General features: G+C 43.8%; 1 protein-coding gene across 2 annotated transcripts in view; it reads left to right on the forward strand.

The window, feature by feature from the left end:
* The window catches only part of LOC121344995 (phosphatidylinositol 3-kinase regulatory subunit gamma), a 77,020-nt gene extending 53,149 nt beyond the window's left edge, over positions 1-23,871 (forward strand). For both annotated transcript variants that reach the window (XM_041421487.1, XM_041421488.1), the window contains 9 exons: positions 6,784-6,895; positions 9,203-9,301; positions 10,758-10,938; positions 11,773-11,898; positions 12,679-12,821; positions 13,903-14,079; positions 14,539-14,613; positions 14,926-15,096; positions 16,514-23,871. In XM_041421487.1, coding sequence (XP_041277421.1) covers positions 6,784-6,895; positions 9,203-9,301; positions 10,758-10,938; positions 11,773-11,898; positions 12,679-12,821; positions 13,903-14,079; positions 14,539-14,613; positions 14,926-15,096; positions 16,514-16,715 — 1,286 coding nt within the window. In that variant the 3' untranslated portion in view covers positions 16,716-23,871. The remainder of the gene's footprint in view (positions 1-6,783; positions 6,896-9,202; positions 9,302-10,757; positions 10,939-11,772; positions 11,899-12,678; positions 12,822-13,902; positions 14,080-14,538; positions 14,614-14,925; positions 15,097-16,513) is intronic.
* Positions 23,872-27,477: the final 3,606 nt, after the last annotated feature.

The raw sequence follows: 27,477 nt of genomic DNA on the forward strand, positions 1-27,477 counted from the left end.
CTTCTACAATGAAAAGCCAGTTCTTCATTCTCAATCATTGTAGTTCTTTGCTTGTTCTGAATTTTATGTTTTCCTTGCTCTTGTCAAAAAATCTATTCATGCATATTGAGCAAAGAGTACTTTTAATAGTGTTCTGAAGAAGCCTGCCTGTGGAGGAGTAGGAAACATGCTGTGGTGTTTCTTCTGTGAAGGCAGATGAGGAGCTACTGTTACTTAGAAAGCAAAAAGGGAAACTCCTTCCTGCTTGCAGTTTACATTTACTTTTGCTGTATGGTCTTCTAGACCTGACATTTTTATACTGTAAAGTACAATATTCTTGTTGAATATGTGAAATTTTCATGGCAATAAAATGTCTGTCATGGACTTTCATCCACAGCTGGCAAAAGCCTGGGCCTGCTGTTTACATGATAAAATTATTCCTTCCTTGTGTGAGCCAGGCATGTGACTCTGGGTAGTGATAATCTTTGCTTGATGAAACATGGCAAAAGTTCTAAAACGTCTCCAGTTCATTAGGAGTGTGCTAATTATGCCTGGTAGGTGAAAGAGGACTTACACTTTTTATCCTCCTCATGTTAATTTTGGGACAGTCACCGCAACCCTGTTGATCATGGAACCTCTGACATTGCTGTAGCTTTGCAGCAGTCACTGGGCTCTGGGTTGGAAGGAAAACAGTTTTTCTTTGGGCAGTGAGAATAATTGGGAAGCTGAGTTTTTTTGGCTTTGCACCATCATGCAAAGGCTGGAATGAAGGGGAGGAGCTGTGTTTTGGTACAGAAGTCAAAGATCCCCACGTCATTTATCTGACTGTGAACATCTTGCATTTCTTATGTCTGAGCCCGTGAAGTAACAGGACTTGCAAAGTAGTGAGAGATGCTTTTGAAATGCCCAAAGGAATGCTGAATTGATCCAGCCTCTTCACACACTGTTGTTGTCCCCTGTTCTGCAGGTGCCCCAGAGCAGATAATATTTTAACCTGTGCAGTAGCTGTGGATGCTCATGAGGAGCAGAGTGCAGCAGAAGCCTGTCAGGTTGCAGGAGGTGAAGCAGTGATTGGGAGGTGTGGGAGAGGGCTGGATAGCTGGGGAGTTTTCAAACAAAACAGATCTTTATCAAAAAAGCCAATTAATAAAAACTGAAATATTTCTTAAAGGTGTTGTTTTTTATGAAAGTTCATAGAAACATAAGCAAAGCTATAATGGGAATGTTTTCATTGGAAGCCTGCCTGGCCTTCTGCCAACTTGTCTGCTGTTTTCTGTAATGAGATATTGAAAGACTTCAATTCTTTGAATATGTCTTACTCCTTGGCATCTGGCCTGTTTTGGGGGAGGAGGGTGAAAATGTGAGCATGCCTGAGGTTCTGTGGCCAGCAATAATTCCATCAAGGAGCTTCCTTCCCCATTCCCAGAGCAGTTCTCTGTGCACATTAGCTGCCCTTTGAGGAAGGGCAGCTCCGAAGGGTGTCGGTGCTCAAAGCTCTGCAAAGGGGTCTGGCAGGAGAGCTGAGACGTGGAGCTGCCACGATCATTTACCTGCCATGGTGGGAATGAGCTGCTGTCAGCAGGTGTGCAGGACCCTTGTCTTTGTCAGCTGGAAAACCTCTGCACAAGCCTGTGCTTTTTTCACAGATATCTTTGAGGGGTTCTCATGCAGCAGGGACAAGTACGGGACTCCTGAGGGAGGGAAAGATTTTGAGGCTTTGCCTGAAATGTGTTAGAGAAATTGAGAAGAGTGTTTGAGAAATTGAGTAAGACGGCAGAGAACAGTTAAAGATTGGGGTGAATTTTTCTCTTCAACAAAGCTAGCTTACATTTTCATTCCAAGTCTTCATCTATATCTCCAAAGGGAAAACCCTTCTCTCCTCGAGGACTATGTCATTAAAATGTTAGCTGGCCTAACCACAGATTACTTGCATGTTTCCATAGCAATGACACTTTGTAGAGCTTTATATTACACTTTGCAGGGTATCTACTGTACATCAGCCTTTTTGAAGCTGAGTAACTGTCTTGGCAATCCTCTGATCTGTTTTCTGCTTGTCACAATGTAGAGAGAGAGTAGATTGAGAGCATCAGAAAGAAGGCTAGTAAACAAGCCCACAGAAGTGCTGAGGGACTCAGAATTGACTTTATCAGAGTACTTGGTAGTTGTGATTACTTGTAACAGTAAGGTAGATGTAATGCTGCATTTGAACCTGCTATGCTTTTAAGTATCTGACTTGAAGCTCTTGGAAAATACTGGAAGAAATAAGTTGTGGAGCCATTCTTAGACTAAGTGCCATCTGTCTTAAAAGTGAAAATTAGAGTTTAATTAACTGGCAGGTTGATTTTTGTACACAAATACTGCAGCCAGAGAAGAAACAGCCTGCTTGACTGGATACTGCACGGGATATAGCACTTGGATAACCGAGGCATTCTTCCTGTTTTCCTCCTGAATCAGTGCCATTGAAAACCCTCACACACAGGGCTCGGTGGCTCTTAGATCATGTAAACTTGTAAAATTTTTTATTCAAAACCTGACGGGGGAATGTGTGTATCTCATTGAAGTCACGACCTACTCCACTGCAGTTAAATTCAGGACCAATATAGCCCACAATTTTTTACGAGAGACTTTAAAAGAAATACAGGGGCGTTGGACTTCAGACACTTGCCAGCTTTCCTGCCTGCCTGGGTGTTGGAGGAGCTTTGGATTTCAGAGAGTCAGCTCAGTTAAAGTCACGAGTCCCCTTTACAAAAAACAATTCTGCACAGTCAAGAAAGCATCCCAAAACTACCTTTGGCAGAGCCGAGTCCATGGGCTTGTCTCTCCAGGACCCTGCATGGCAGCTGTGGGAGCAGCTCACTGAAGGTACCTGCTGGAAATGGCACAGCAGCCTGACGTCAGCAACATCCGATCCCACGCGCGGCACGCATTGGCTGCCATCCCTCTGCTCCATCACCAGCTCGTTTTTATTTCCCCCTTCTAAGTGGCACTAAGCTGGGATTGGGGTTTAGCTCAAGCTAGTCTGCCTGGGAAAGCTAGAAAGAGGGAACAAGGGTTGCTAAAGAAATTAAAACCAGATATGCCCGTGAATGCATGAGGGAGAGCCAGTCTGCTCTCATTGCCAGGCAGTCACTGAGGGCTGAACCTGATCTTTGGAATGTTCTCATGTGGGAGTGAAGGGTACAAGTGAGCTGTCACCTTTTGGAGTTTGGAAAGATCTGTGCTCTAAAGCTGTCCTAGAAACATGCTAGGGGAAGAATGCTTGTGTATCTGGTGCAAAGAGATAGTTCTTTATTAGAACAGATAGATCTGTTGTGCTGTTAATCACTTGTGATCAGTGTTTCTCTCCCAGGAAAAAGGAGGCAAGAAACCATCAGGATCATTCACTTTAATCAGAGTTGGTTTTGAGATAAAGTAAAATTGTGCCTGTGGCTAGATCAGAATTGAACTCAGTGACATGGAAAGAAACACGGCTGCTCTTGAAAGCATTTCTGTTGACTTCAAGCCAGTCTTATCTTACTTTACTCCAGGGTTTTAGATCTCTAATATTCATTGAGAAAGGTATAAAAAACTGAATTCTTTTTAAAAATCAAAATCTGTGGACTCTTTGAGGCTCTCTGTAGCTTCTCATGGAAACAGCACAGGATTTCTCCTAGCAGGGTTGTTAGTACCATCTAGGTGCTAAGCCAAAACTTCTTTAGGATGCCTCTCCTAGCAACCTCTTGGGCCAGCATTGTGAGAGCAGCAGTGTGGTGGATGCTGCTCTGTTGCAGTAGACTTGCCATGCCATTACAAAATATTCCCCTTTGTCATCATGGGCTGTGAGGTTTTTAAATTACCTTTGTGAGTGTTCTCCATTTGTACAGACTAAAGTCTATGGGCTGAGATGGTAGCCAAGAAATGCTGAAATGGATGGGCATGTTGGCCTATGGGGTAAAGCAAGAGCAAGGGCCTGGTTCTGTATCTGTTACAGGGGGAAATCTATTATGACTCAAAGAGCTCAAAGCATTGAAAGTAAAGAATTAGATACATAGCTCCCTGGAAACAGGATCCACCCTTGCAAATAGTTTTGTATTTTTAAAATGTGCAAGCTATTAAAAAGCATTTTTCAAAAGTCTATTGTGTAAAGGACTGGCTTCCATGAGTCAGGTTTTACAGGAACTGGTCCAAGCCTTATTCTTTTCCCTGAAAGAATTTCCTTCCAGTTTTCTCATGAAGAATGAAGTTCTGTAGGCAACGTCCCGATAGTGAGAACTGATATCTGCCTATTAAGGGAAAGGAGAAACTCCCACCTGTAGTAGGGACACTTGGTGTAAAGTCTAGTGCTCTGAGTCCAAGCTGCCAGTCCTTACCTTTCTGGTCTTTGCTTTTCTGCACCCAGTGCTTTGGAGTGAACCCTAACAAAGCTGCCAAATAATCCCCCAGTGCATAAAGGAGCAAGACTCAATCTTACAAGGAGGGCTAGAGAAGTATTCAAGTATTCTAGAGAACACTTAAAAAACCCCTTCTGGGAAGCCCCTACTACCAGTGTAAAACAGGCTTTTTACACTGTAAAATACCTTGAAGTTGTTGATATGTCCAGGCCTTAATTTGAAGGTCCCCTTGAAATAATTGCAGGTGCTGGTGCAGCTTTCTAAGAACTCTCTGCACTCTTGTGTGTTTTTTATGTAAAACCTAATATGCTTTTTGATGACTCAGAGCCTACAAAGGATTCTGGAATAAATCTACAGGTTTTCTGAACTCAGATATACTGTGACACTGATGAGACTCAGAGCTGCTGCAGCTGTCCTGTCCTAGATGTGATGTTGGGAGCAGGGAGGACCTGATGACATTTCTTAATTCAGGAACTTTGAATGGGGGAGATGGAACAGCACAGTGAATGCAATTGATTCCACAGGCTCAGCCTGGATATGTGTTCCTCTGACCCTGGATAGGGCTGTTGGAGCCATGTCTTGCTCTCAATGGTGCTTTGTGCAAATACTTGTGCACTACACAAACAACTGTAGTAGTTAAGCTAGGAATAACTGAAGCTTCCCAACCAGGAAGCTACTTCACTGAATCTGAAGGTTTTCACCTTCCTTTTACAACAAGACCTGTTATTGCCTCACTAGATGTGTGCACACCTGAAAGTTCCCAGCTCACCCCATAAAAAGAACCTATATGCTAGGGTTTAATGCTCGGTCCCGCAGAATGAATGCTGCTATCTGAATCAGGTGTTTGGTCAGCAACCCCAGGGTGCAAACGTCTGGGTCAAGGTTCAGATTTAGTTTAGATTGGCTCAATTAAAGCATCTACTGGTTTGTCAGAGAACAGTGAAGTTACTGTGTTGGAGATTCAGCATGAAATAGTATTTGGAACTGCAGTTGGAAGCCTGTTTTCTCTTCTTTAATGTGGGAGGTGTGGCTCAGAGGTGAGCAGCTGGATGGTGCCAAGTAGCACACCTCTCAGTGCTAAGCCATTCCATGCTGAAGCTGGAGATCAAAATCTTCTTTCTGCTGCCTTTATTTGTGTTTCTGTGTGTACCTGGGGATTGTGCATCTGAAAGATGGCTGTTGTCACTCTGTCAGGCCTGCTTGCTGGTGCTTGTGTAATCTGATGGTGAGGGCACAGGGCTGGGAGCAGATGTTCGGGGTCTGACTGAAAAACGTGCTAGCAAATCAATGTGTGTAGCTGCTTTCTTACTCTGAATGTGAATGTGACCTGTCCCTCTCTAAAACACTCTCATGAAATGCCAGAAAAATGCTCTCTTTTTTTTGGTGGCAATATTCCTGATGAAGCATCCAGTCTTTGCAAAACAGGGGAGAATGTTCAGGACACCTTTCCCAAAGGAAATGTGTAATACATTTCTGCTCACAGACCAGTCTCTCCCAGTACATGAATGTGCCTGTGGCTGCTGAATTACTGATTCAGGACTTACAGTCAGGTTCATGATAAAGTTGTTTGAGTAAAAACTGGCCAAACAGAAACAGCTTTGGTATCTTGTATGCCCTTACATTGTGTAACCTATTTTGAGAATGGAAGTAAACCCTGTTTGCCATGAATTCAGGATAGGGGAATTCTGGGCTGGCATGCACCAGCCCTGCAGGTGTGCAGTTCTGCCTGTCTGTTGGGCTTCTGTAGCATCCCCTTTCCTGTGGTAAACACTTCAGCTTGCACTTCAGCAAAGCCGTGCAGGCACTCTGTCGTCCCATCCTCTTCCCTTGTCACCTCATGTCCTGTAGTACTCAAAGAGTCACAGTCTTTGTTCCAAACAGTAGCCTAAATGACAAACCCAATGTAAAACATGAACCTTGGGTGTGTGACAGATACAGCCCTGCCCAGCCACCAGTGCTCTCTAGCAGTGTTTTTCCTTCTGAAGAGTTCACCTGTTTGCTCTTGTGGGCTGGCTTCAGGGCTGCTGATGCCTGAGCAACTGGAGTTTTTCCATAGTGGTGCCCAGTGCTCTCCAGGCTGTGGCTTTCAAACACAATACACCTTTGTCATTTGTTTGGAGCTTTAGGCGGCACCTGCTCTTGTAGTCGTGCCTGCACCAGTCTTCTTTTGACAAAAACTCACATTTCCTCATACTCCTTACTTTTCCCCTCCCTCAAGCGTTTGATACTAAAAAATCTCAGATCACAGTGGAACAGTTGACTTCAGACTTCCTTTAAGATTACAAGTTCCATTTGGTTTTTGCAAGCTTGAAAGCTGAGTTCAAGATGCACACTTTCTCTTGGCTTTTTGTGTTTTTTTCCTGTAGTATTTCATTAACAGTTTAGTGATTATTTTCTCCTGTTTACCTTCTGTTTATCTGTTTTTCTTTTTTAGCTCTTCCTCCAAAGCCCCCCAAACCAATGACTCCAGTCAATACAAATGGAATAAAGGACAATTCCAGTTTCTCTCTGCAGGAAGCAGAGTGGTACTGGGGGGACATCTCAAGGTAAGCAATATTGCTAGAACATATTAATTAAAATGTATTAATATATATTGTTTAAAGTAGGATAAGCCTGCTAGAATTGAAGACAAAAAGAGCATGCCTATTTCAGGCAGCATTTTACTGGAAGGGAATGCTTTAGGACCATGCTTGAGAAAGCACCTAAGTGAAAGTATTCATTTGGATTCAGGATATTTAAGTAGTTGCTCTTCTGGTACAGATATTGCCAGTCTTGGTGACAGTAATTTTTGAGTTTCTAAATTTGCCCACATATACAGTCTTTAAAAAGAAGATAAATGCCTCTGAATCTGATATTTAATAAAGTGTTGTAAGCATGCAATCCTGGAATGTATGCAGTTCAGCAAAATTTCAGTATAAAAATAATATTTCAGGATAAAAGGAGTTGCATTCTTATTTTTTGTTTCTTTAACATTTGTTTAAAATTTCAGCTATATTAATCTCTATTACATGGTGATATAAAAAATAGCTCTTGCAAATGCTAACCATCATCCAGCTGTACTGAGCAGATGATAGAGACACACAGCAAACAAATTAAGTTTTGCCTCTTAAGAAAACCCTTTTTTATGCACTTGAGAAAATAAATTGCTTAGGCTACGTTCAGAAAATGAAAGACCTGTTTTTATGTATTTAATTGCATAAAAGAACTGAAATGTTCAGTCATCTCTTACCCTCTTAAGGCACTTCTGAAGAGTGTAGAATTTGGAGCTGTAAGAGTACAGGGAGTGTGCTGGGAGTGTGATCAGGAATTGCTCAAACTTGTGCACATAATGCTTTGAAGCACTTTAGCAGATAGAGGCATGAAGAGTGTGTTTGCCACATGAGCTCACTGACGTTCTGAGAAGGGAAATAAAAGTTTTCATATCTTTATTGTACCACCCTTATCTTTTTATAAAGCAAACCCTCATAGATCTTGCTTTTGAAGGGCCTTGGCAGAGATATTTTTCTGTTAATTTTAAGCTGAAGCAGAGTGGCAAAACCTGATCACAAAGCCCACTAGGCACAGTTTGTTTAAAACTGCTCAATATTGGTATCAGTTTATTGACTGTGGATTTGTCCCTCAATTACCAGTGCCCATGATGGCAGGAGCTAATGCACTGCAAATCGCATTGGAGTGGCTTTATTAGATTTAAACTTGATATACGCTTATGTAAAGATGGAATTGTTTATGACCCTGGTTTGGCAGCCAGCAGGTACAGGCTGCATCAGGCTAGCAGGGCAGGAGCAATGTTCTTCAGTCAAGAACTTGTGCTGAAAATTCTGTCATGAGCTCCAGGATGCAACTTGCAGGCCCAAACCTGTAGGTCATTATCTGTCCATTCAAAAAGGAGTTAACTGGGTCCAATCTGTAAAATGGTCCAAGAGGAATAAATGGATATGAGCATGTGATACTCAGTAGGAGTCAGTTTTACTAACAAAATAGTTTTCAGGTAGCTAAATCAAAGCTAAGGCCATTCTTTTGTTATTCTTTTGAATACTTTTGTTCCTTAGTATTTGAACAAAAAAGCCTGCTGTTGATTTTTCTTTGTAAGATTCAGCTAGGCTTCCTAGAGCGCCCAGAAAATGTTGAGGCTACCTGAGAAACTTTAGTTTCCAAATGATTGTATTAAAAAGTGCTTAGGGCTTCCAAAACCTTTGAGGGAGCTGTCATAAAGTGAGATACATAATCTGGGTGAAATGCTCATAAGCAAGTTGCATATCTCTTCAGCTGAAATAATTTTCTTAATGCCTACGGGTACTCACTTTCACTAAAAGATTTCTTGGTTTAGCTTAAAGCTCTGGACTGAGTATCCTTCTGCCTCAGTGGTAAATAAGGAAAAGTTGCACTGAAGCTAGCAAGGTTGTAGTGGTTTAAAAGGGCTGTAAATAAGATCAGAGTTAAGCCAATAATGAGCCTCTTGAGACTAAAACTGTGCTAAACTCTAGGCACCTTTGAGCTGTGATTCTAGAGACCATGTCTTAAGAGGTCAGGACTGGCTTCTGAAAGGGCACCTGTTCCAGTGTGGACTTTAAAACCTGAGCAGATTAAAGGGAAAGGTTGTGAACTGAGTCACAGCTGCTACTGTTGTTTAAACAGAGACTCCTTCCTAAGTGGCAGTTGACTGCAGCTACTTTTCTTTAGTACAGCTACACAAGTTGAGGCTTGCTTTGGGTGGCCTAAAAAACTGGAGAGCCTGAGCGTGACAGAAGATTGAGCTCTGCAGACATCGGTGTTGCTGGGTCCAATGTTTCACCTGTGGCAAAGGTGGTCATGTCCTTAGCACTTCTAATTTTGCCTCCCATTCCATTCTCCAGGGAAGAAGTCAATGACAAATTACGAGACATGCCAGATGGAACATTCCTGGTGCGCGACGCGTCGACCAAGATGCAGGGAGACTACACCCTGACACTGCGGTGAGCACTGAGCACTTGTGGTCCCCTCAGCAAAACCCTGAGGAGCTGTTGCCACTCCAGTGACAGCCCTGGCTGTGTAAAGCTCATGTAAATCTCATGTGGCTCCAGCTGAGAGGTGTTCCTAGTTCTGCACATCACAGAACAAGCAAATAAAGAGCCAGGTCTGACAGTCAGTTCTGCTCCGTGCACTGAGTCCTGTCCCTCACTAAGTACTACCCTGAGGATCTCTGTGTAGATGAGCTGGGACTCAGGAAGGAGAGCTGCTCAGGAGTGCTTCTTGGTTTCAGAACTGCTAAGGTAAAAGGTGTTTGTAAACCAGGCCTTTGGTTAATGGGAGAGCGTTGAACACCTAATCAGTGTGCAGCTCTGGAGAACTGAACACAATGTCTTGATAAAAAAAGTATCTTGTGCTTTCTGATCCAAAGTTTAGGGAATATTGATTTGGAGCCATGTTCTTTTCTTCATGTCTGCATGTGGCAGGATTCCCAGAGCTGCCCCAGCCCCGTCTGCTGCAGTTAGGCAGAAACCTCATGTGACTGCCTCTGGTGCCTTGCCCAGCCTGCCCAGCCACTTGCCTCTGACAGGCTCCCAAGGTTGATTGTTAGGGACAAGCAGGTGAGGCACAGTAAGCCACAGCCTTTGTAGCACACCCTTGGGAGTTAACTGTGATACAGCAGGTACTTGATCCTGACTTGAAATTCCATTGCCTTAGTGGTAGGTTTGATCCCAAGGGTGTAGTTAAAATTCTGCTTTAACTTCTGCCTCCAAGTTCACAGTCTGTGTGCTAAGGTTTGGCATGATTTGGTTATTTTACTGAATTCTACTGAATTTCTGTCTTTAGGAGGCATAATTTTGACTGCAGGAAAGGGACAGGACAGTGTCTAAACAGTCTGTTGTTGGAAAAAAAAAAGGAAAAAATAAGCACTATATTTGGGGAAACCACTAGAATGTATAAATCTGGATAACTACATTTCCAACCATCTTGTTACCCTCAAAAAATTTTGTAAATTCATGTATCCTGTATTAGCACCCATGACTTAAAAAGATTCATTAATAATTGTCTAAATCTGTATTCTGTTGTATACTATTAGTGACCCTGAATTGCAGAAAATTATGGGTTTGGGTTTTCTTACAGCTCCTTTATTCAGCCTTCAGCATTCTCCTTTTCCCTTTCAAAACTTTTGGCAAAGCTAGGACTTAAGTACCATAAGCTGGTTCCAGAATGAACACATAGGAAGAGATTTACTTTGGGCTTTGTCCCTGTTCAAATAATCTGATGATAATTCTGTGTGTATTGACTCTTAAACTACTTAATACTACTGCTGTGTAAAGAATCACTGTGAAGGTGTGCAGTGTGGGAGCCACTCCCCCAGGAATTTCACTGGTGTCATCAGCCATAGTGCTGCTGAGGGATGGGAGGGACACGGTAAAACCTCTGAATGGCTGTACTTTACAGGAAGGGTGGCAACAACAAACTGATAAAGATCTACCATCGGGATGGAAAATACGGCTTTTCTGACCCACTGACATTTAATTCCGTTGTGGAACTCATTAACCACTACCGCAATGAGTCCCTTGCTCAGTACAACCCCAAGCTCGATGTGAAGTTGATGTATCCTGTGTCCAGGTACCAGCAGGTAAGAGCTTCATCAGACCCCAATGGCTTCTAGTGCAGACAAGAAAAAAATGGCAGATGTGAATAATTTTTTTTGTTGGTGGGGTTTTTTTGTGTGTGTTTTGTTTTGGTTGGTTGGGTTTTTTTTGAAAACGGGAAATTTTTTTTTTCCCCAGAATTTTCATATTTGGCCTTACTTGCATCTTCCAAATTGTCTGACCATCTAAGCTGCTACATTTTATCAGGTTTCCAGTCTCCATCTGAGCCCAACAGAGAATTTAGACCCTGACAGGCAGCAGAGATGAACCTCTGAGAAACTTTTTCATTTCTTCTTGGACCCTTGGGAGCCCAGTGAGCGCTGTTGTAGCCAGTGCTACCCATATGAGCTGGGCAGCTGCCTACTATGTGCATAGCCATCTAAATTTTTCAAGAACATTTTTAAAACTTTTATTCAGTGTCCCAAAGCACATTTTCACATTAAGAAAAAACAACTGCAGAGCTTTTTAGAAAGAAAAAAGAAAAAAAAAAACAAACTCTAATCTTTAACTGAAGATTCTAAGCAATTTTCTTCCTTCTTTCTTGAACTGGGGATAGCAATCCTGAAAGTAAGGTGTGGTGTGTTTTTGGATGTTTAGGATTTTGTTCTTAGTGTCCCATAGTTCCAGTTTCTTGTGTCTGTAAACTGTGGAACATATTGCACAAAGGAAGGCAGATTTAGACACAGTGCTCTCTAGAAACTGGATTATAAAACATGATGCTAATATCTGTAAAATGCAAATATGCATAAGTGGACAAATGAATACTCTTAAGGAAAAGCTGCTTTGCTTGAAGATTTAATAGTTCTTTGTATGTGCAGGATCAGTTGGTGAAAGAAGATAATATAGATGCAGTAGGTAAAAAGCTTCAAGAATACCATGCTCAGTATCAGGAAAAGAGCAAAGAGTATGACAAATTGTATGAAGAATATACCAGAACATCCCAGGTTGGTACTGCTTTGGCTCTTTGTAGAATGTGTTTATTGTTGTTTAAAAAGCAGAGAAATTTTTTTTTATCCTGTTAGGGCTAATAAAGGCAATATAAGGAAAAAAAATCGTAGTAAATTGTAGAATACAGCAAGGAAGTTTCATATTTGATGGAAAGAGTGAATATTGCTGTTGCTGATAGTCCTAGAGGTATGGTGTGGGATGAAGAAGGGGAGCTGAACTTTTTAGCATAAAGTAAAAGCTGTGGAGAAGCCCAACACTTACAAGCTTTGCACTGCAGACTTCTTCCTTGGCTGCTGAGTATTTCCAGCTGCCACATGCTGCAGTGAGAGTTGTAGAGGGTTTGTCCAGGTTTTTTGTGAAATCCTGTGCAAGTCAGTTACCAGACATTATACATTAAGGAAGTGTGAATACAGTATTTGGACTGCTTCTTGTAAAATAAGATAGTTCATATATGGGGAGGAGGTTTGCTGGCAGTCTTCCTGCAAACTAAGATGGAAAATATGACTAAAATGTTTGAGGGGTTTGCAGCATAATAGAGAGCATCGTGTAGGGGAGGAGGGTAGACTTACAGGGAGTAAGCCTGCCCAGTTCTTTCCTGACCCTACTCAGACATTTGACTGAATTTAAAGCAGATTAATCCTATTTTATCTTAGTAGGGGGGAAAATGTCATCTTCTCAGTCAATTTAGGGAACTGAGTCTTCAGTAATCGAGTAATCGAGTCTTGCATTGTCATCTGTATTATGAACAAATGATGAAGGCCTCTTTCCTCACACAGGAAATTCAGATGAAGAGAACTGCAATCGAAGCATTTAATGAAACAATTAAGATATTTGAGGAGCAGTGCCACTCACAAGAGCGATACAGCAAAGAATACATCGAGCGATTCCGCAGGGAGGGCAACGACAAAGAAATTGAGAGGTGAGCTCTCAGGTTATGTTTGCTTACCTGGAAACAGTGCTGTCCACACTGACACTGCCATTACAGCATCATATAAACCACTTTTTAAGCTCAGTGTTTTCTGAGACCTTCCCTCAAGGTATCTCAGCCTTCAATAAAGCTCTCTTCTCTCAAGGAATTGCAGAGCTGAGAAATCTCTGGATTATCCTCTCTTAACTTCAGTAAATCAAGATACTGTGATGAGGACCAGGAAAGAACAGGAAATAATGATTTAATTTGCTTATCCCATTTCTATTTGGATTTGCTCAGAATCCAAATAATTCAGAGAACTCTGTACTTGCAAACTGTGAAATGTACATAAATCTGGTAAATCTCATTGTCCCTAGTCGGTTTTAGTCACTTTCAGAGAAGATCACTGTTTAGTAGCTGTCATCTAACAAATTCAGTGAGTGCTTTGTTTGAAACTGCCCTTCCAAGAGGGTATTAGCAAAAAAAGCTGGATCTAAGCCTTTGAAGAAAGGCCAGGTACAATGCCTCACTTGACATAGTGCTTTATGAACCACATTAAGGAGGTTTTTGGACCAGAAACAGTTACCTGTAACAATCTTACTGTGCACTTGGGGTGCTTCATTCTGAGTAAAGACAATTAAGAAGCAAAAGATGCAATTTTCCTGAGTCACACAAAACCTGCAAACTCATCTTGAATGAAGAGACAGGCAGCATTACTTCCCTATAGCTCTTGATAGTAATTGAAGTTTGCATTTGAAATTTTGCTATTGCTGAAGCCTGTGGTGGGCTTGCATAATTGATACAACAAAAACTGAATCTGACAGTGAGGGAGGAATCTGTTCTAGCTTACCTTCCTACAGAGAATTTCTTCCTGCATCTCTGCCAGAAGGAAATGTATTAAGGTAAACTGAAGGTTGCAGGCCCTCTGGCAAGAGGTCTCTCCTTCTCTCATACAGTAATTTTCATGTAAGGCTGAGGTGGTCAAAGGGAGGAGTTGCTGTTATGGTAGTTCTGTGATACTCTTCTGTAAGTGTTACCAATAGGTTCAGTCCTTCTGGGCTGGTTTGACCTCTTTTCTCATGCTCATTTGCAGGATAATGATGAACTACGAAAAATTAAAATCACGCCTGGGTGAGATCCATGACAGTAAAATGCGCCTGGAACAAGACTTGAAGAAACAAGCTCTGGACAACAGGGAGACTGATAAGAAAATGAACAGCATCAAGCCTGACCTAATTCAGCTCCGCAAAATCAGAGATCAGTATCTTGTGTAAGTAAGCCTGACCCATACCTCAGAATAGTGTCTCTGATGAATCTGATTAATGGCTGTTTCCATCAGGATAATGAGAGTTTCATTTTCTTTTCATAACCAAAGTTCTGTTGGTGTTAAGATGCTACAGGCAGGGGATGTCTGAGAGCTGGTTGGTCTCTTCGCCACTTCATTGTTTGAAGAGCCAGCCACAACTAGGTGCACAATCTGCAGCTCCTGTAAATAAAGAATTTAAGAAAAATTAGTTATAAACAAAACCTGTGGTTGCTAATGCAACAGATGGTAGTACTTTTTTTCTGTTATGTTGTTTATAGCCACACTTGATTTCACCACCGTTATCCAGCTCCTAATGTCCCTGGGCTGGACACAGACTGTTTCTCCTGTGTCTGAGCTTCAGCTTGTTCACTAAGAAAACCCATACATGTGCTCTAATGTATTAATGTTCTCTTCTTCTGGCAGATGGCTCAATCACAAGGGGGTGAGACAGAAGCGAATAAATGACTGGCTGGGGATCAAAAATGAAAATATTGATGAGTAAGTGTCACTATACATATGATTTTATTGAGAAGTGTTCCATTAGTATTTTTTTTCCTTGTGGGGTTGGTAACAAAAGCCACCAGTTTCTCAATAAAGGACTGGAGTCATGTGATGTCATGTGAGGCAGCAACTCTGCTGAAACATGTAGGATTAAAATCAAGATCTAGGTGGAAGCCTTTAATATATGTTCGTTAGGAGCCTGACCTCCCAGTTTGGGCAATTCTGGTATTTCTTTGTATGATTTCTGTGAAAATAGTTCTGCTTATTAACTCCTTTACTGATCATTGGTTAACAAATGTATCCTCTCAGCACATACTTTGTGAACGAAGAAGATGAAAACCTGCCGCATCATGATGAGAAAACTTGGTTTGTTGGGGATCTCAACCGTGTCCAAGCGGAAGACTTGCTCTGTGGGAAACCTGACGGAGCATTTTTAATTCGCGAGAGTAGCAAGAAAGGATGTTATGCTTGTTCTGTGGTGTAAGTCTGTTTTCCTTTTTGTTCTAACTACTCAATTCATAAATCTCTACCAAAGCTCTTTATTTTGGAGAACAAAAGCCAGGCCTAGCTTAGGCCTACCCTTTGGAATGTGTTGCATGTTTGCAGGAAGACCGGCATGGTAAAAGCTTTGTAACAAAAATGTGCTTTGAATGTGCAATAACTGTAGTCCTGCAGGCTCTGCAGTTCCCACAGTAGTTAGTACAAAATTCTGAAGTATCCCAACTTGAAGCTCTGTAGTAAGGGCCTAAGTTAGGGCCTAATTCTCCTACATTCTTCTCTGCTAAGGGGCACATGGGAAGAAGTAAAGCAGGGCTGTAAAGGTGTGGCATCCTCCATTCTCATTTTCAGACATGCCCAACTCTAGATCTTTTTCTTGTGTGTGTAAGGTAATGGTGATGCTTCAGAGGATTATTTGTTAGCAGTAGCTTTGATGACATTCCCACAGCCTTGCATTGATTTCTTGTATTTCACTTCATTTTATGCTGGTGTAATGAAGGTCAGAAATACTCCAGCTCCATTATCTAAAAATCCTTCAAGCCTATCCTGGAGTCCAAAATGGCTTTTACTGATTTATTTCATGTGAGGTTAATTGCTTCTGAGCACAAGTCTGAGAAATGAATATATGAAGGTTTAGCACCTCAAGGGAACTGAAGACTGTAATATCTGCTGTGTTTCCTGTTCTGTTCATTGCAGTCACTCAAGTGTTGGATTCATCAGAGGCTTTTGTTTGGTTGGGATCATGCTACAGGCTTGCAAAGGGGTGGCACAAAGTAACCTGTTCCTACATGTGACTGGGATTGTAACAGGCTCCAGTACAAGGATTACATAATACCTGATCTTTCTGGCAGATAAATTTTTCTAGCTGCTTTGGAATTGCTGTGCTCCGGTAGCTGCTCTGCCAAGTTAGAGACTTGGTCGCTACGGCTTCAGAAAATGAATCAGCTTGAACCTGTCCCATGCTTAGCATGGAAGGTTAGCCCCTGTGTTTCATGGAATACTTTGCAGGTCCTGATCATTTGTGGGTTTTGGTTTCTTTGCTTAGTGGAAGGGTTTCTAGGTGAGTTGAGCCCAAAGTCATTGCTGACTTTGGGTGTTTATCTTCCTGGTTCAGTTATTGACTTTTTCCCAAGGACCATTTGGAGAACAATGCAGTAGGGAATTGTACTGCTGGGATGGAAGAGCCCTCTTATGTGGATTATTATGCAAGAGTGTTTAATCACATGCCCTGAAGCCCTGTTTCTTCACAGACTATATTAATCTCCTCCACTTGCATCTTCTGGGTCTTCCATTATGTAATCTAGTGACTGGCAGAGATGCTGCATTAGTTAATTGTTAATAGACTGTCACTTTGGGTTTGTCCTTTTATGTTAAGCTCTTCTCTTTCCTTTCCTTACAGAGCTGATGGAGAGGTGAAACACTGTGTGATCTACAGCACTCCAAGAGGTTATGGGTTTGCAGAACCGTACAACCTGTACAGCACACTTAAGGATTTGGTTCTTCATTACCAGCAGACATCCCTTGTCCAACACAATGATTCCCTAAATGTCAGGCTTGCCTATCCTGTCTACGCACAGATGCCCCCCTCTCTCTGCAGGTAAATTTTGGGGAGGAGGAAAGCGTTGGCTTATCTTGGATTTTTTTCTACAATTTTTATTAGAACTCGGAGGGCATTCTTTCTCCTTAGACTGCTTGTTTTGCACAAGAAGTGATTCTGTGAATGTGAATCAAAAAGAGGCCTAGCAGCAACAAGACGACAACTTGGGTGTAGGTGTCCTGGTGCTACCTTAAAAGCTCAGCTGTGCTTTTACACCAATACTTTTGTTTCCTTATGAGGGGAATAAACTCAACGCAACACATATGAAAATATTGGAAGCAGAGCATCATTTTATGGAGATGATTTTTTGCCAGGCACCTTCAGTGGAACTTCTGATTGGATTTTGTTTTCTCTTGTTCTAGTAGACACAATTTGAAGCCTCTACCTGAGGCACTGGTAATGTCTTTCAGTCTTAAACTCCCAACAAACTAGGGGGAAACTCTGCCACAGCAATTCTTCTCTGCTAATTTTAGCAGCTTCACTGCGATTCAGCCGGACTTCCAAAAGAGGGCTTGTCTTGAGGTAGCATGGAATTTGGTGAGAGAAGACCAAAGGAATTATGGGAAAGCTTCAGGTTTTTATTTAAATGGAAAAATGCTTGTAAAAGGAAAGTTGCTTTATTTTTTTGCCAACAGTAACAAAGTTTTGGTTTCAATGGCACTGCAGGTCTTCGCTTAAAGGAAACATAACCAAACTGAACATGCCAAAACTTGGTTCGTTGCTAGATCGAGCACTTACAGGGGAGATTGCATTAGCATCCGCACATACTTTCTGCACCAAAACTTGAAACAAATAAAAGGAAAAGCTAAACATTGTCTGGCTTCAAAACACTAGATTTGTCTGATCTGATGTAATTGTTCACTCTCTTCTTTCTTCACCCCCTCTCCCTCCGGTTCCTCAGCTTGGGATTCTGTTTCCAGAGTTTTAATGATACTGCTTCAGAATGTAAACCAGAATGAAGCTTGCACTGACCTGCTGCAGGTCTCTTGCTGAACAGTGACAGACTCTTGTAACACTTGATTTTGGTACAGAAGAGGTTGGTGTAATCAAATGCTCCTGGATGGCTTATTGTACCCAATTCTTTGGTGTGGTATAGTTACTCCCAGTTGTAAGAAGTGAGCCTGCTAATCCTAGATCTCCTCTGATTTGTTCTTTGCAAGCTGGGTTCTGAACTCTCACACCACTGCAGCCAAGCAAGATTTTACTCTGGTATAATCTAAATTCCCTTGTAGTTGTTTTAAACAAGATGCAAAACACAGGAAGGGATGACAGCCATACTCCTCAGTTACTGGATGTCTGGTACCATCCTCTGGCAAGGGCTGCTGTCAAATACTGGAGTGGGTAGTCCTGGGCTTCATCAAGTACAGCAATCATCAAATAAATCCCCTCCCTGGAAAGTGTACAAAGCAGCTTATTTCCATTCCTTAAGCTTCTAAAATGAAAAAGAGCTAAGTTTGGCAAACTGAACCACTTGGCATCAAAGCACAACTGGCAAAGTAATTGTTCAGCGTGCAACCTTGAAAGTTACTTTTGTTCCCATTACTGGAAGCGTTTCCCTTGCAATGCACCCATTGTGCAGGACAGGAAGCAGACAGTCATGCAGGTCTGAGAATGCTGGAGACCCGTTTCTGACCCTGGGGCTGATTTCCTGTTCAAATGGCTTTTTTCTGTAACGCCTGGGCAGTAGTGCCAGGCTTGTTGATGTATATTGTTTACACTAGAAGTATTATTTCACTGAATGTCTTGAATTCGCAAGTAGGGAAGTGACAAGGCTGGAGCACTGACAGCCATTGCAGGAAGGGTAGTCTGGTTGCCTGGCATGCCATGACATTTTTTATTTTGCACTAATGACCCTGACGCATCCCAGATACTTCCTAATTGGCCAGAGTGCAATCTTCAGGCAAGGAATTCTGTAGATGCCACTTTTCTCATTTAAATGATACCATACAAAGCTTAACCAAAACTCAAAACTGTGTGAGAGAAGAATAAAATTCACATAAGCTGCTGTGTCAAAATGAACCACATCTGTTTGTGTGTCCCTTCAACTTCCCCAGGAAAAAAGGAAAAAAGAGACATAGCTTTTGCTGTTTGGAAATCTTGAATGGTTTCTTCAGTGGTCTGTGGACATGGAATTTTTTCTTGGCTAATTTGCAGTTCTAATCTGGTAGCTGTACAGCTGCCATTCTCACACCTTTCAGGCATCTAGCATTCCCTTGATGCTGGGCTGAGACCAAATGCTCAATGAAAGAAATCAGTTCAAAGGCACAAATGATAGCCAGGTGCCTCATGCCTGTAGGAAAACCTGTGTGAGAGGAGTGTCTGATTTTTCCCTGCCCTTGTGATCTCTCTGCACTCTCTTGCTGACAGTGTTAACATTTGAGGCTGATGAGACCTGTATTTCTGATCCCTGCTTTTGTAACAGAGGTAACCTGTCCAGAGTGTTTCATATCTGCCCCAATTTCAGGTCTGCCCCAATTTCAGGTAGGGCTCAGATTTGTTTTAAACAGGTACAGATCTACTTCCAGGCTCATAAATCCTGGCACACCCTCGCAGTCCTGACAGCAGCAGGATAGCAGAGCAGGGCTGTCTGAAGTCTCCCTGTAGTGGAATCTGATTGATCCTGTGAGGTCTGGTCCAGGCTCCAGCCCTGGCTCTGCCAAGGTAAATACAGTGTAATTCCATTAGCATCTGTGAAGGTAGCTTGGCTTTATCGTGGTGTGAGTGAGTTGGGACTCTTGGCCCTTTGCTCCCTGAGCTCTTTTACTGATCACAGGTGATATATTTGCTGTGAATGATGGAGCCAGAGCCAATAAGCCATCCTGAAGTGTTGTTTGAAGTTCTGTTTTGCCCAAACTTTCAGAGCAGGGCTATGGGCAGAGCAAGCCTGCATTCCTTGTACTGGCTCCATTATTCTGAGCAGTCTCCTGAGGCTGTTTTGCCACTGTCTCTCCCTGTGTGTGGTTTAGGCACCTGAAGTCCCAGCTGCTGCCACAGTTCCCCATTGACTCGCACGTGCTATTGCACAGATTCTTTCTGCAGCTATTTTGCACTCACAGAGAAAATGAAAATTGTTATAAAACCAACTGACACGTGTAGCTGGTGTGATCTATGGGGCAAGGGCTTGGTCCTGCACCTCTCATTGTGCTCAGCCTAATTCTGTTTGCTCAGTAGCATTAGACCTGTGAGAGAACCCACAGCTTCCAGGAGCTGCTCTACACTTGCATGACTGAGAAATCAGAAATGGGCCTGTGAGGTGCAGGATTACACCCCAGGATGAAAAGCAGCTGTTAAGCCTGAAACAAATACAGGAAATGTGAACAAAGAGGCAAAACAAAGAAACTCAAGTTCTTTTAAAACAGTAAGATGTGAGAAGGTTTTAATTTTAAGAGTCAGAACATCAGGAGGAAAGGGGGAAGTAGCCTCACTGTCGTAGCAGCCATCTGGTACCAGGCTGCAGTTAAAGGAACATTGATCTCACTGACCCATATTGTATTAAATATATATGTAGAGTTGAATAAATAACTTTTGCACAGTGTTAAATGGGGGAGGGGGGAGGGGATGTTGAAACTCGAATATGCACAGTTTCTTCTCATCTGTTTTGAAGTATATTTGCAGGGAATTAGGGGTGTTTCAGTATTTTGTATTGGTATGGATGGAAATCAGGTCTGCTTCCACAGTTGCCATTGGCCCCATTGTATCAGCCACGAGTGCCATGTTTTTGAAGTTAGTAAGTTACAAATATTTTCCCACTAGTTTGTTTGTTAATTACAAGTATTCTGAGCATGGGAAGAACCAATCTAGAAACAAGAAGGATATCCCAGCAGATGCTTCACTAGTGTGTGAAGCAGTAATGTGCAATTGTCCACCTTCTGATACTGGAGTGCTCTAGTTTTGGGGGTTGTCTTTGGGTTTTTATTTCATTCTCATCAGCAGTGAAGCGAGTTGCTGCTTTGCACCATTGGTAGTTGCAATCTAGAGTTATATCCAGTATAGCCCTTTTTCTTACGCCAAAAATAAAATGCTCTTTCCACACTCATCTCTCTTGAGGTGGCAGATGTCCAAGAAGTTTTCCATTTAATGTGATGGGCCTGATTCTTTTCTCGCTGACACTAGTGTTAGCAAGACTTCCACAACCAAAAGCCATTCCCAGGAAAAAAACTTGCATTTAATCACAGCTGAATTCTAGTCACAGCAGGGTAAAATCAAAGTTTTTTCCCCTGCAAAGCCAGGCAACTGTGATGGGACTGTGGAAACGAGTGTTGACACTTAGTGCTGTTTTGGGGAGGACAGGAGAAGGATGAGGGTCTTGGTTGCCCCAAATCCTGGGCTCTCTGCAGGCTTAGGTGGCACCATGTCTGTAACTGAATGCTGTGGCTGTTTAAAACAGCAGAATTGCTATAGGAGTGTCACACTTTAAGTTTGGAAAAAGCCCCTTATTTGGTACTTGAACAATCTCGCTTCTGTTTTTGAATGTCTGTTTATTTTTTTATTTTTTGTTACACTAACAGGGAATAAAAATCTGAAATGTTAGTGAGTCTTGTATGCTTGCTGCATTGTGCAGACATGAAACAGGTACTGCTTGTGGATCAGGAGGGGTAAGAGACAGACAGGTTCAAAATGCAGTTTTACAAAGCACTATGATGGGTTTGGGGTTGTTTTGTTTAGACCATGTTTAAAATCAAGTTTCCTTATGTGTAGTTTCCTTATGGTTGATTTGCATTCTCTGCTTCTGCAATAGCAAAATCAAAATAACATTCCCGAAGAGCAGCAATGCTGTGAGGGGAGGGGGTCAGGCTTGCTCAAATTCAGCATTCAGAGCAAGTAGCTTTGGTGCAGAGGAAGGATCAGCACCCTAAAGCATCCCTCTGGTTGTAGTTTGATGAAGCAGGAGACAGACCATGAACCAGAAACCTCTGCCTGGAACCATGAAATAAGGAGATGCCAGAGCAGACCCTTCCCTTTGGAATAACCAGTTCTACTCTCCTTAAATGCACATGCAGGAGAGGTTTAGGGAATTGGTACAAGTCCTTGAGGAGCTGCTGCCCTTTCTGTATGGGAAGGGAACTTGCACTGCTGATCCCCTTGTTTCCCTTGGCACTGGGAGAAGGGAAGGACCAGCCCAAAGAAGTGCTGGCCTGTTCCTCGGGAGGCTGGGCCAGTTCAGCCCTGCGTGAGCAGCAGCTTTGGACGGGGTTACATGAAGTTTGGCCAACATTTTTGTGAATCTTGCATTCTGTGGGCAGAAATACTTTCCACTGAATTGGGGGGGGGGAAAAAATCTCTCTTGAAATCTTTTCAGTTCCTTCCTGTTTGTTCAAAGGGGCAGATTGGGAGCTTTAGCTTGTTAACTGTTTAGATGATGACAGCACTTGAAGTGCTGGTCTTTGGGGCTGGCTCCATACAATTAATGCAGAATTTGCATTTTTAAATTGCTATTGGCATAGACTCACCTCACCTTATTTTATGACTAGACTCGCCATTTGTTCTAAAGTTTGCCTTTAAAAAATGTAATACAAGCTTCAGAGGCAAGGGGAGAAAAAGTGAGACAGGCCCTTTTTGGTAAAAAAAAAAAACCACTTTCTTGATCAACCTGTATTAGAGAAAGCAGCTTTAATTTGGTGCCCCCTCCACCACCTTCCCTTGGGATTGCTTCTGTGAGATTGGCATTGGCAAATGAGGGGAGGGACATTCCCCCTGTGTCCAGCAGCGCCGCTCCCATGCACTCTCCAAGTGCTTGTAGCAAGAGGCTCGGGATCGTTTGGAGAAAGTTACTGCATCCAAAGACAAAGGAAAAGGTCTCTAAGGGTGACTGTCACCCCCAGCAGGGCTTGTAGGATGCTGGGGCCAGCCCCGAGCTGCCCCAGGTCTCTGTTGGCTGCAGGGGGGGCTCACCTTCAGTCAGCTGGGTCGGGGTTTGAATCTGTTTTGTTTTCGTGAGTGACTTCTACATCCAGCAAAGATCTGTTTGATGAAAACCTGTTAATTTTGTATATCTGGCTGTTTATTGCACCATGGGATTGTAATGGTCTGCATCATCCGTGTGTGTGTGCGCGTGCGTGTGTGTGTATATGTACTGTATGTATATAGATATATGTAAAATATATTCACGTACACATTTATATGCATTAGCTGTAAGTGGCACTGCCCCTTAAAAATAAAACAAAACTCACTGTTAGCACATTCTGCCACGTGTTTAGGCAGAATTGGGTTGGTTTTTTGTCAAACGAAAAGGAGTTTATTGTATTCATCTTGCATATGTGCTTCTGAAATGCTGAACTCTGGATTTCCTCGGCGGGGTTGCTACTATATTTGTATACAGAGTTGATTTGGGGTGTTATTTACTCTGGGACAAAGCATTCAACTGTGTCCCAAGCAAAGGCTTAGCAAAAGAAGCCCCTCTTGCTCTCCTGTGAGATGCAGTGATTGTTTGCACGTTCCAGTGGCCCCTCAGTGCCCCCTGTCCAGAGCTGATGTGCAATGGGTGGTGTTGGTGCGTGTCCCTTTGTGAGTGGACTCTTTGTACAAGGTGTGGTTCAATGTAAAGCATGAGTGGGTGTTTGATCTTGTGTCGAGGGCTGAAATAACAGCACACTCCTTTGTACAACCTTTGCATCAATGTTTCTGCTTTTCTTTGACTTCTTTTTTCTTTAAGGGAAACTGCATCTGTTAAGAACCTGCTTCTCCAGAAGCTATTGAATTATTTTGTTTTCCAGATGAATTCCAGCATGTAACTTTGGTACTCTTGTTTGTTATTTGTGTAAAATCTGTTCTTCTGTCGTTTATGGTGTAGTCGGGGAGGGGGGTGGGGGGAAGAAAAGAAATAAAAAAGGAATTCATGTAGTTTAACTTTTAAAGAAAAGAAACAAACTGCTTCATAAGGAAACCAAGTGTATGTTAGTGTTTTCTGACAAGTCATCCTGTAGTTTCTAGCTCAGTAATGCAACACTGTACTTGTCACCGGGTGTGTTACAATTTTGCTGTACTTTCTTTTACTAGATGGTTGGGCTTTTAAATCCCAGACACTAAGCATCCTGGGCCTACTTGCTCTAGATCAAAAAAAAAATGCAATAAAAAAAAAATTGCAATAAAGCACATTGACATGTAATGTTTTAGAAGGATGTACTGACAGCTGTTTCTAATAAATTCCGAACTGCAGCGTGGTTGGGCTGCCTTGGTGTAGCTGTGTCTGTCTCCCAGCCGAGGCCATGGGCATCATCTTTAACAGAGGCTTTAAAAAAAAAGACTTGCAGAGGCCTGATTTCCTCTAGGCTGGAGAGAAAGCCCCTCCTGGGGCTGGGAGGAGGGAGGAATACACGTAGCACACGCGCGCTCCTTAATGGAGCCTTCCCTGCGTTCCTTTCACAGCGTCTTCCAAGGGAGCAGGAGCCATCAGCAGTGTTCCTGCATGGCTCACTGCTTCCTCTGCCAGCAGGGAAAACCACGTTTGGTGATGCCACTGTTGCTGCTGGGGGGAGAGGAGGGGATGAACCACTTGAGCAGATTTAGGAAAGGCATGGCTCAGCTGCATCCACTCACCTAGATTTTGCAGGTGTTTGGGAAATCACTGTTTGCTTTCCCAATTCCTTCTTGAGCACCAGGCATTGGAACCACTGAAAAATCAGTGAGTTTGGGGATGGTGTTGCTGAACCTCTTTCATTACAAACACAGGTGATGGCAGGAGGGCAGACCTGGGGGGATGTAGTGCCCCTTAAACTTGGCAGTTAGATGGGATGCCAGCCTAGCATCCTCAGAAATTTAGGTGCAGTGGCTGTGGCTGTGTGTGGCTTGGTGTTTTTGGAGCCCCATGAGTCGACCTTTTTGCAGACTAACGAGGAACATTTTTCCAACCTCCTGAGTCAACCAATTTTTTTAAAATTGCTGCATCAGCATTTTTCACAGGGCTGTGAAAGCCTTTTCAGCTGCTGAGTCAGCATTCCCTCCATCACCCGCACCAGAGGCCCCTCCACCAGCAGGCAGGGAGCACCCAGCTGGGCACAAAAGTCCTGATCAAGGTGCAGGGGAGCACCCAAATGGTGCATTGATGGGCTCACTCAGGCATCTGTCTTTGTATCCAACAAGGAGCTCACCCCATGTTGCAGCACCTCGGGGTGCTCCCTGCTGTTTTGCCCACAGCACTGGAGGGATGCAGCCCCTTGGAAACATCACCTGGACCAGCAGCAGCCACGTGCTACCCGAGGGATGAGCCATGGGCTCTGTGGGCCAGTGTTCACTGCATTGGCACCCCCAGGCAAGAGGAGAGCAGTGGGGAAACAGCAAGGAACTGAGAGGACTCTGCAAGGTGCTCCAGGGGCCTGGCTCTTTTTTTTATTATTATTTAATTTATTTCTTTTTAATAAGGGCTAATGAGGTAGAATTGCAGGAAAGATGTAAGTCACTAATTGGCAAATAGTTTTTCAGGGCTTTGCCAGGCTGTTCGTTGTGTTATGAAAACATCACAGCCAGAGCCGGCATAGGAAATTTCCAAGCGGCCGTGCTGACTGGATGGAAAGAAAAACACCTCCCAGCTCAGATGTCTCCTCAGAGAAAGGGCAGATCCCGGGGATTTTTCCATCCTCAGCAGTTCCACAGAGCTTCCTGCAAGTCCCCTGTGTTTCTCCCCACTCACACACAGGACCCTTCCCAGGGGCAGCCAATGGCTTGGCACCCCCAAGTGTGGAACCGTAGGGCAGGGCTGCAGGATGGATGGACAGAAGTCCCCAGGCTGCTTTCTTGGGATTTCTCTTCCCCCCCCCCGCCATGAAGGAACCCACTGTAGTGGGAGATTCATGTGAGGATCTTACCCATGGGAAATAAATCTGTCAGGAAAATTCCAAACACCTCCAAAAGCCCATCCTCCCCTAGCTATAATGCCTTGATGTAAGGGATCAGGGTTTGGTTTGAAACCTGGAGCTTCCAAGGTTTCAAACCAAGCTGCTCCACTTTTCCTCCTTGGTTTCATCTCTCAAAACAGACTTATTTTAGTCTAATAGTTTAGTTTAACAGACACTGTGTTGCTGGGCAGCAGGAGCAACACAGCCACAGCCACAGCTCCGAGTACCTAAAACATCAGTAAAGGGCAGGGTGGTGAGTGCACTGCACAGCACCTTGAGCAACCCAAAATCCATGAGGGATGTGGTTGCTTGTCCCCTCCATCCCACTGCAACGTGCACACCTGGAATGTGGGATCCGTCAGGTGCCTCTGCCAGGAATGAAGCACCTGAGCCTGGAAATGCAGTCGGGGCAGCTGCTTCTCACACCAGTCCCACTGGGTTTGGGGTTGGGTGAATGCAAAGGTACCCAAGATAGAGGGAGCTGCCTGAATTCCACAATTCATCCCTGTGAGACATGAGAGGCAGCATTTCCCTCCTTGGAGCATCAAGCCCAAGCTTGGAGCAGCAGTCAGCAGCTTACAAATGAACTGGTGGATTAGGGTTGGCCAGAGACCCAGAATCCCCATTTCATGGGAAATCTCATTGTCTTGCTTGTCAGGTTCCATCCAAATTGGAAAAAAACCGGTAATATACAAAATTTGACTCTGGAAAATACTTTCAAGGGGGGGAAAAACATCCCACACTGATTTTTGTTGAGCTGGCACAGTCCCACACCAGCATTAGCCTTCCTGTATTCATGTTATCCGTGAGCCCAGAAGGGTTGGAAGGACAGAGGCTTCACTCTGACCAACATAATCCACTTCTCTGGCTACTATTTTCTCCACATTTTATCTTGACTCTTATTTTCATCAAATCTGTTCTTTGCGATGGCAAATCTTTCTCGCCAAGATCTAATTGACTTTGAAGAGAAGTGATGGGTAGGGGACAAAATGCCACGGCACCCTCTGCATGATGTCTCTGTGCTCCCTGGGCAGAAGGTAGAGGAAAAGGAAAAGGCTGCAGAGCACCAGCCTGGGTTGCTGCCCACTCTCCTGCCTCCAAACCCATCCTTGGTGGTGGTGGTGTCTCCTGGGAAAATCCTTGGCTGCCTCTGCCCAGTTACTGGTGCATTTCAGAGCAAAACCCAGTGCGGGTTCCCCCGGGCTCCAGCTCTCCTGTGCACAGCCACCTGCCAGAGCCCTTCCCTGCCCTGGCCCCACCAGACCCAAGGCATCTCTCCCAGATGAGGGGCAAAGCCTTGACCTCTCCCTTGGAGCAGGAGGAGGCAGCTCCTCACATCCAGCTGGCTCAACCTCCCAGTCCTGATGCAGACTAGAGCAACTCAGGGTCTGGTTCCCAGAAGAGGGATAAGGAGCAGGAAAAGGAGCACGAGCTGTCACAAGGCCTCGGGGGCGAGCAAAGGCATGTCCCATGGTGGAGCATCTTCAGGCGGATGAGGATGCCAGGAGGGCAGGGGCCAGAGTGTGCCCCTCCATCCCAAATCCTTGCCCTCTGCTCCTGCATGGGCTTCTGGGCAAGATCCCAGCTTTCCCAGCTGCTGCCCCAGGTCTGTGCCCAGGAGAAGCACTCGATAGTCACAAGCCTGCTTCAAGCAGATCTGTGGCTGGAGCATTTCCCAAACTTTCCCTTTGCTGACACTTTCAAGGGAAGGGGCAGGATGGGCGCGCTGAGAGCAGAGCCAGCCGCTCTGGGCAGGTGCTGTGCACGCTCCCGCGGCCGCCCTGCCAAAGGAAACACAAACATCCTACCCAAAGAAAGCACTTTTCATCGGCAGCACAAGTTCCCATTTTTGCACAGGGCTGGTCTGTTCCGGGCAGCTTTCCCCACCACGCTGAGCAAGGGCCTGGCCGAGCTTTCCGGGCTGGGCTCTGGCCA

This window comes from Onychostruthus taczanowskii, unplaced genomic scaffold (assembly GCF_017590055.1).
Source record: "Onychostruthus taczanowskii isolate IOZ18803 unplaced genomic scaffold, ASM1759005v1 scaffold7, whole genome shotgun sequence".
Lineage (NCBI taxonomy): Eukaryota > Metazoa > Chordata > Aves > Passeriformes > Passeridae > Onychostruthus > Onychostruthus taczanowskii.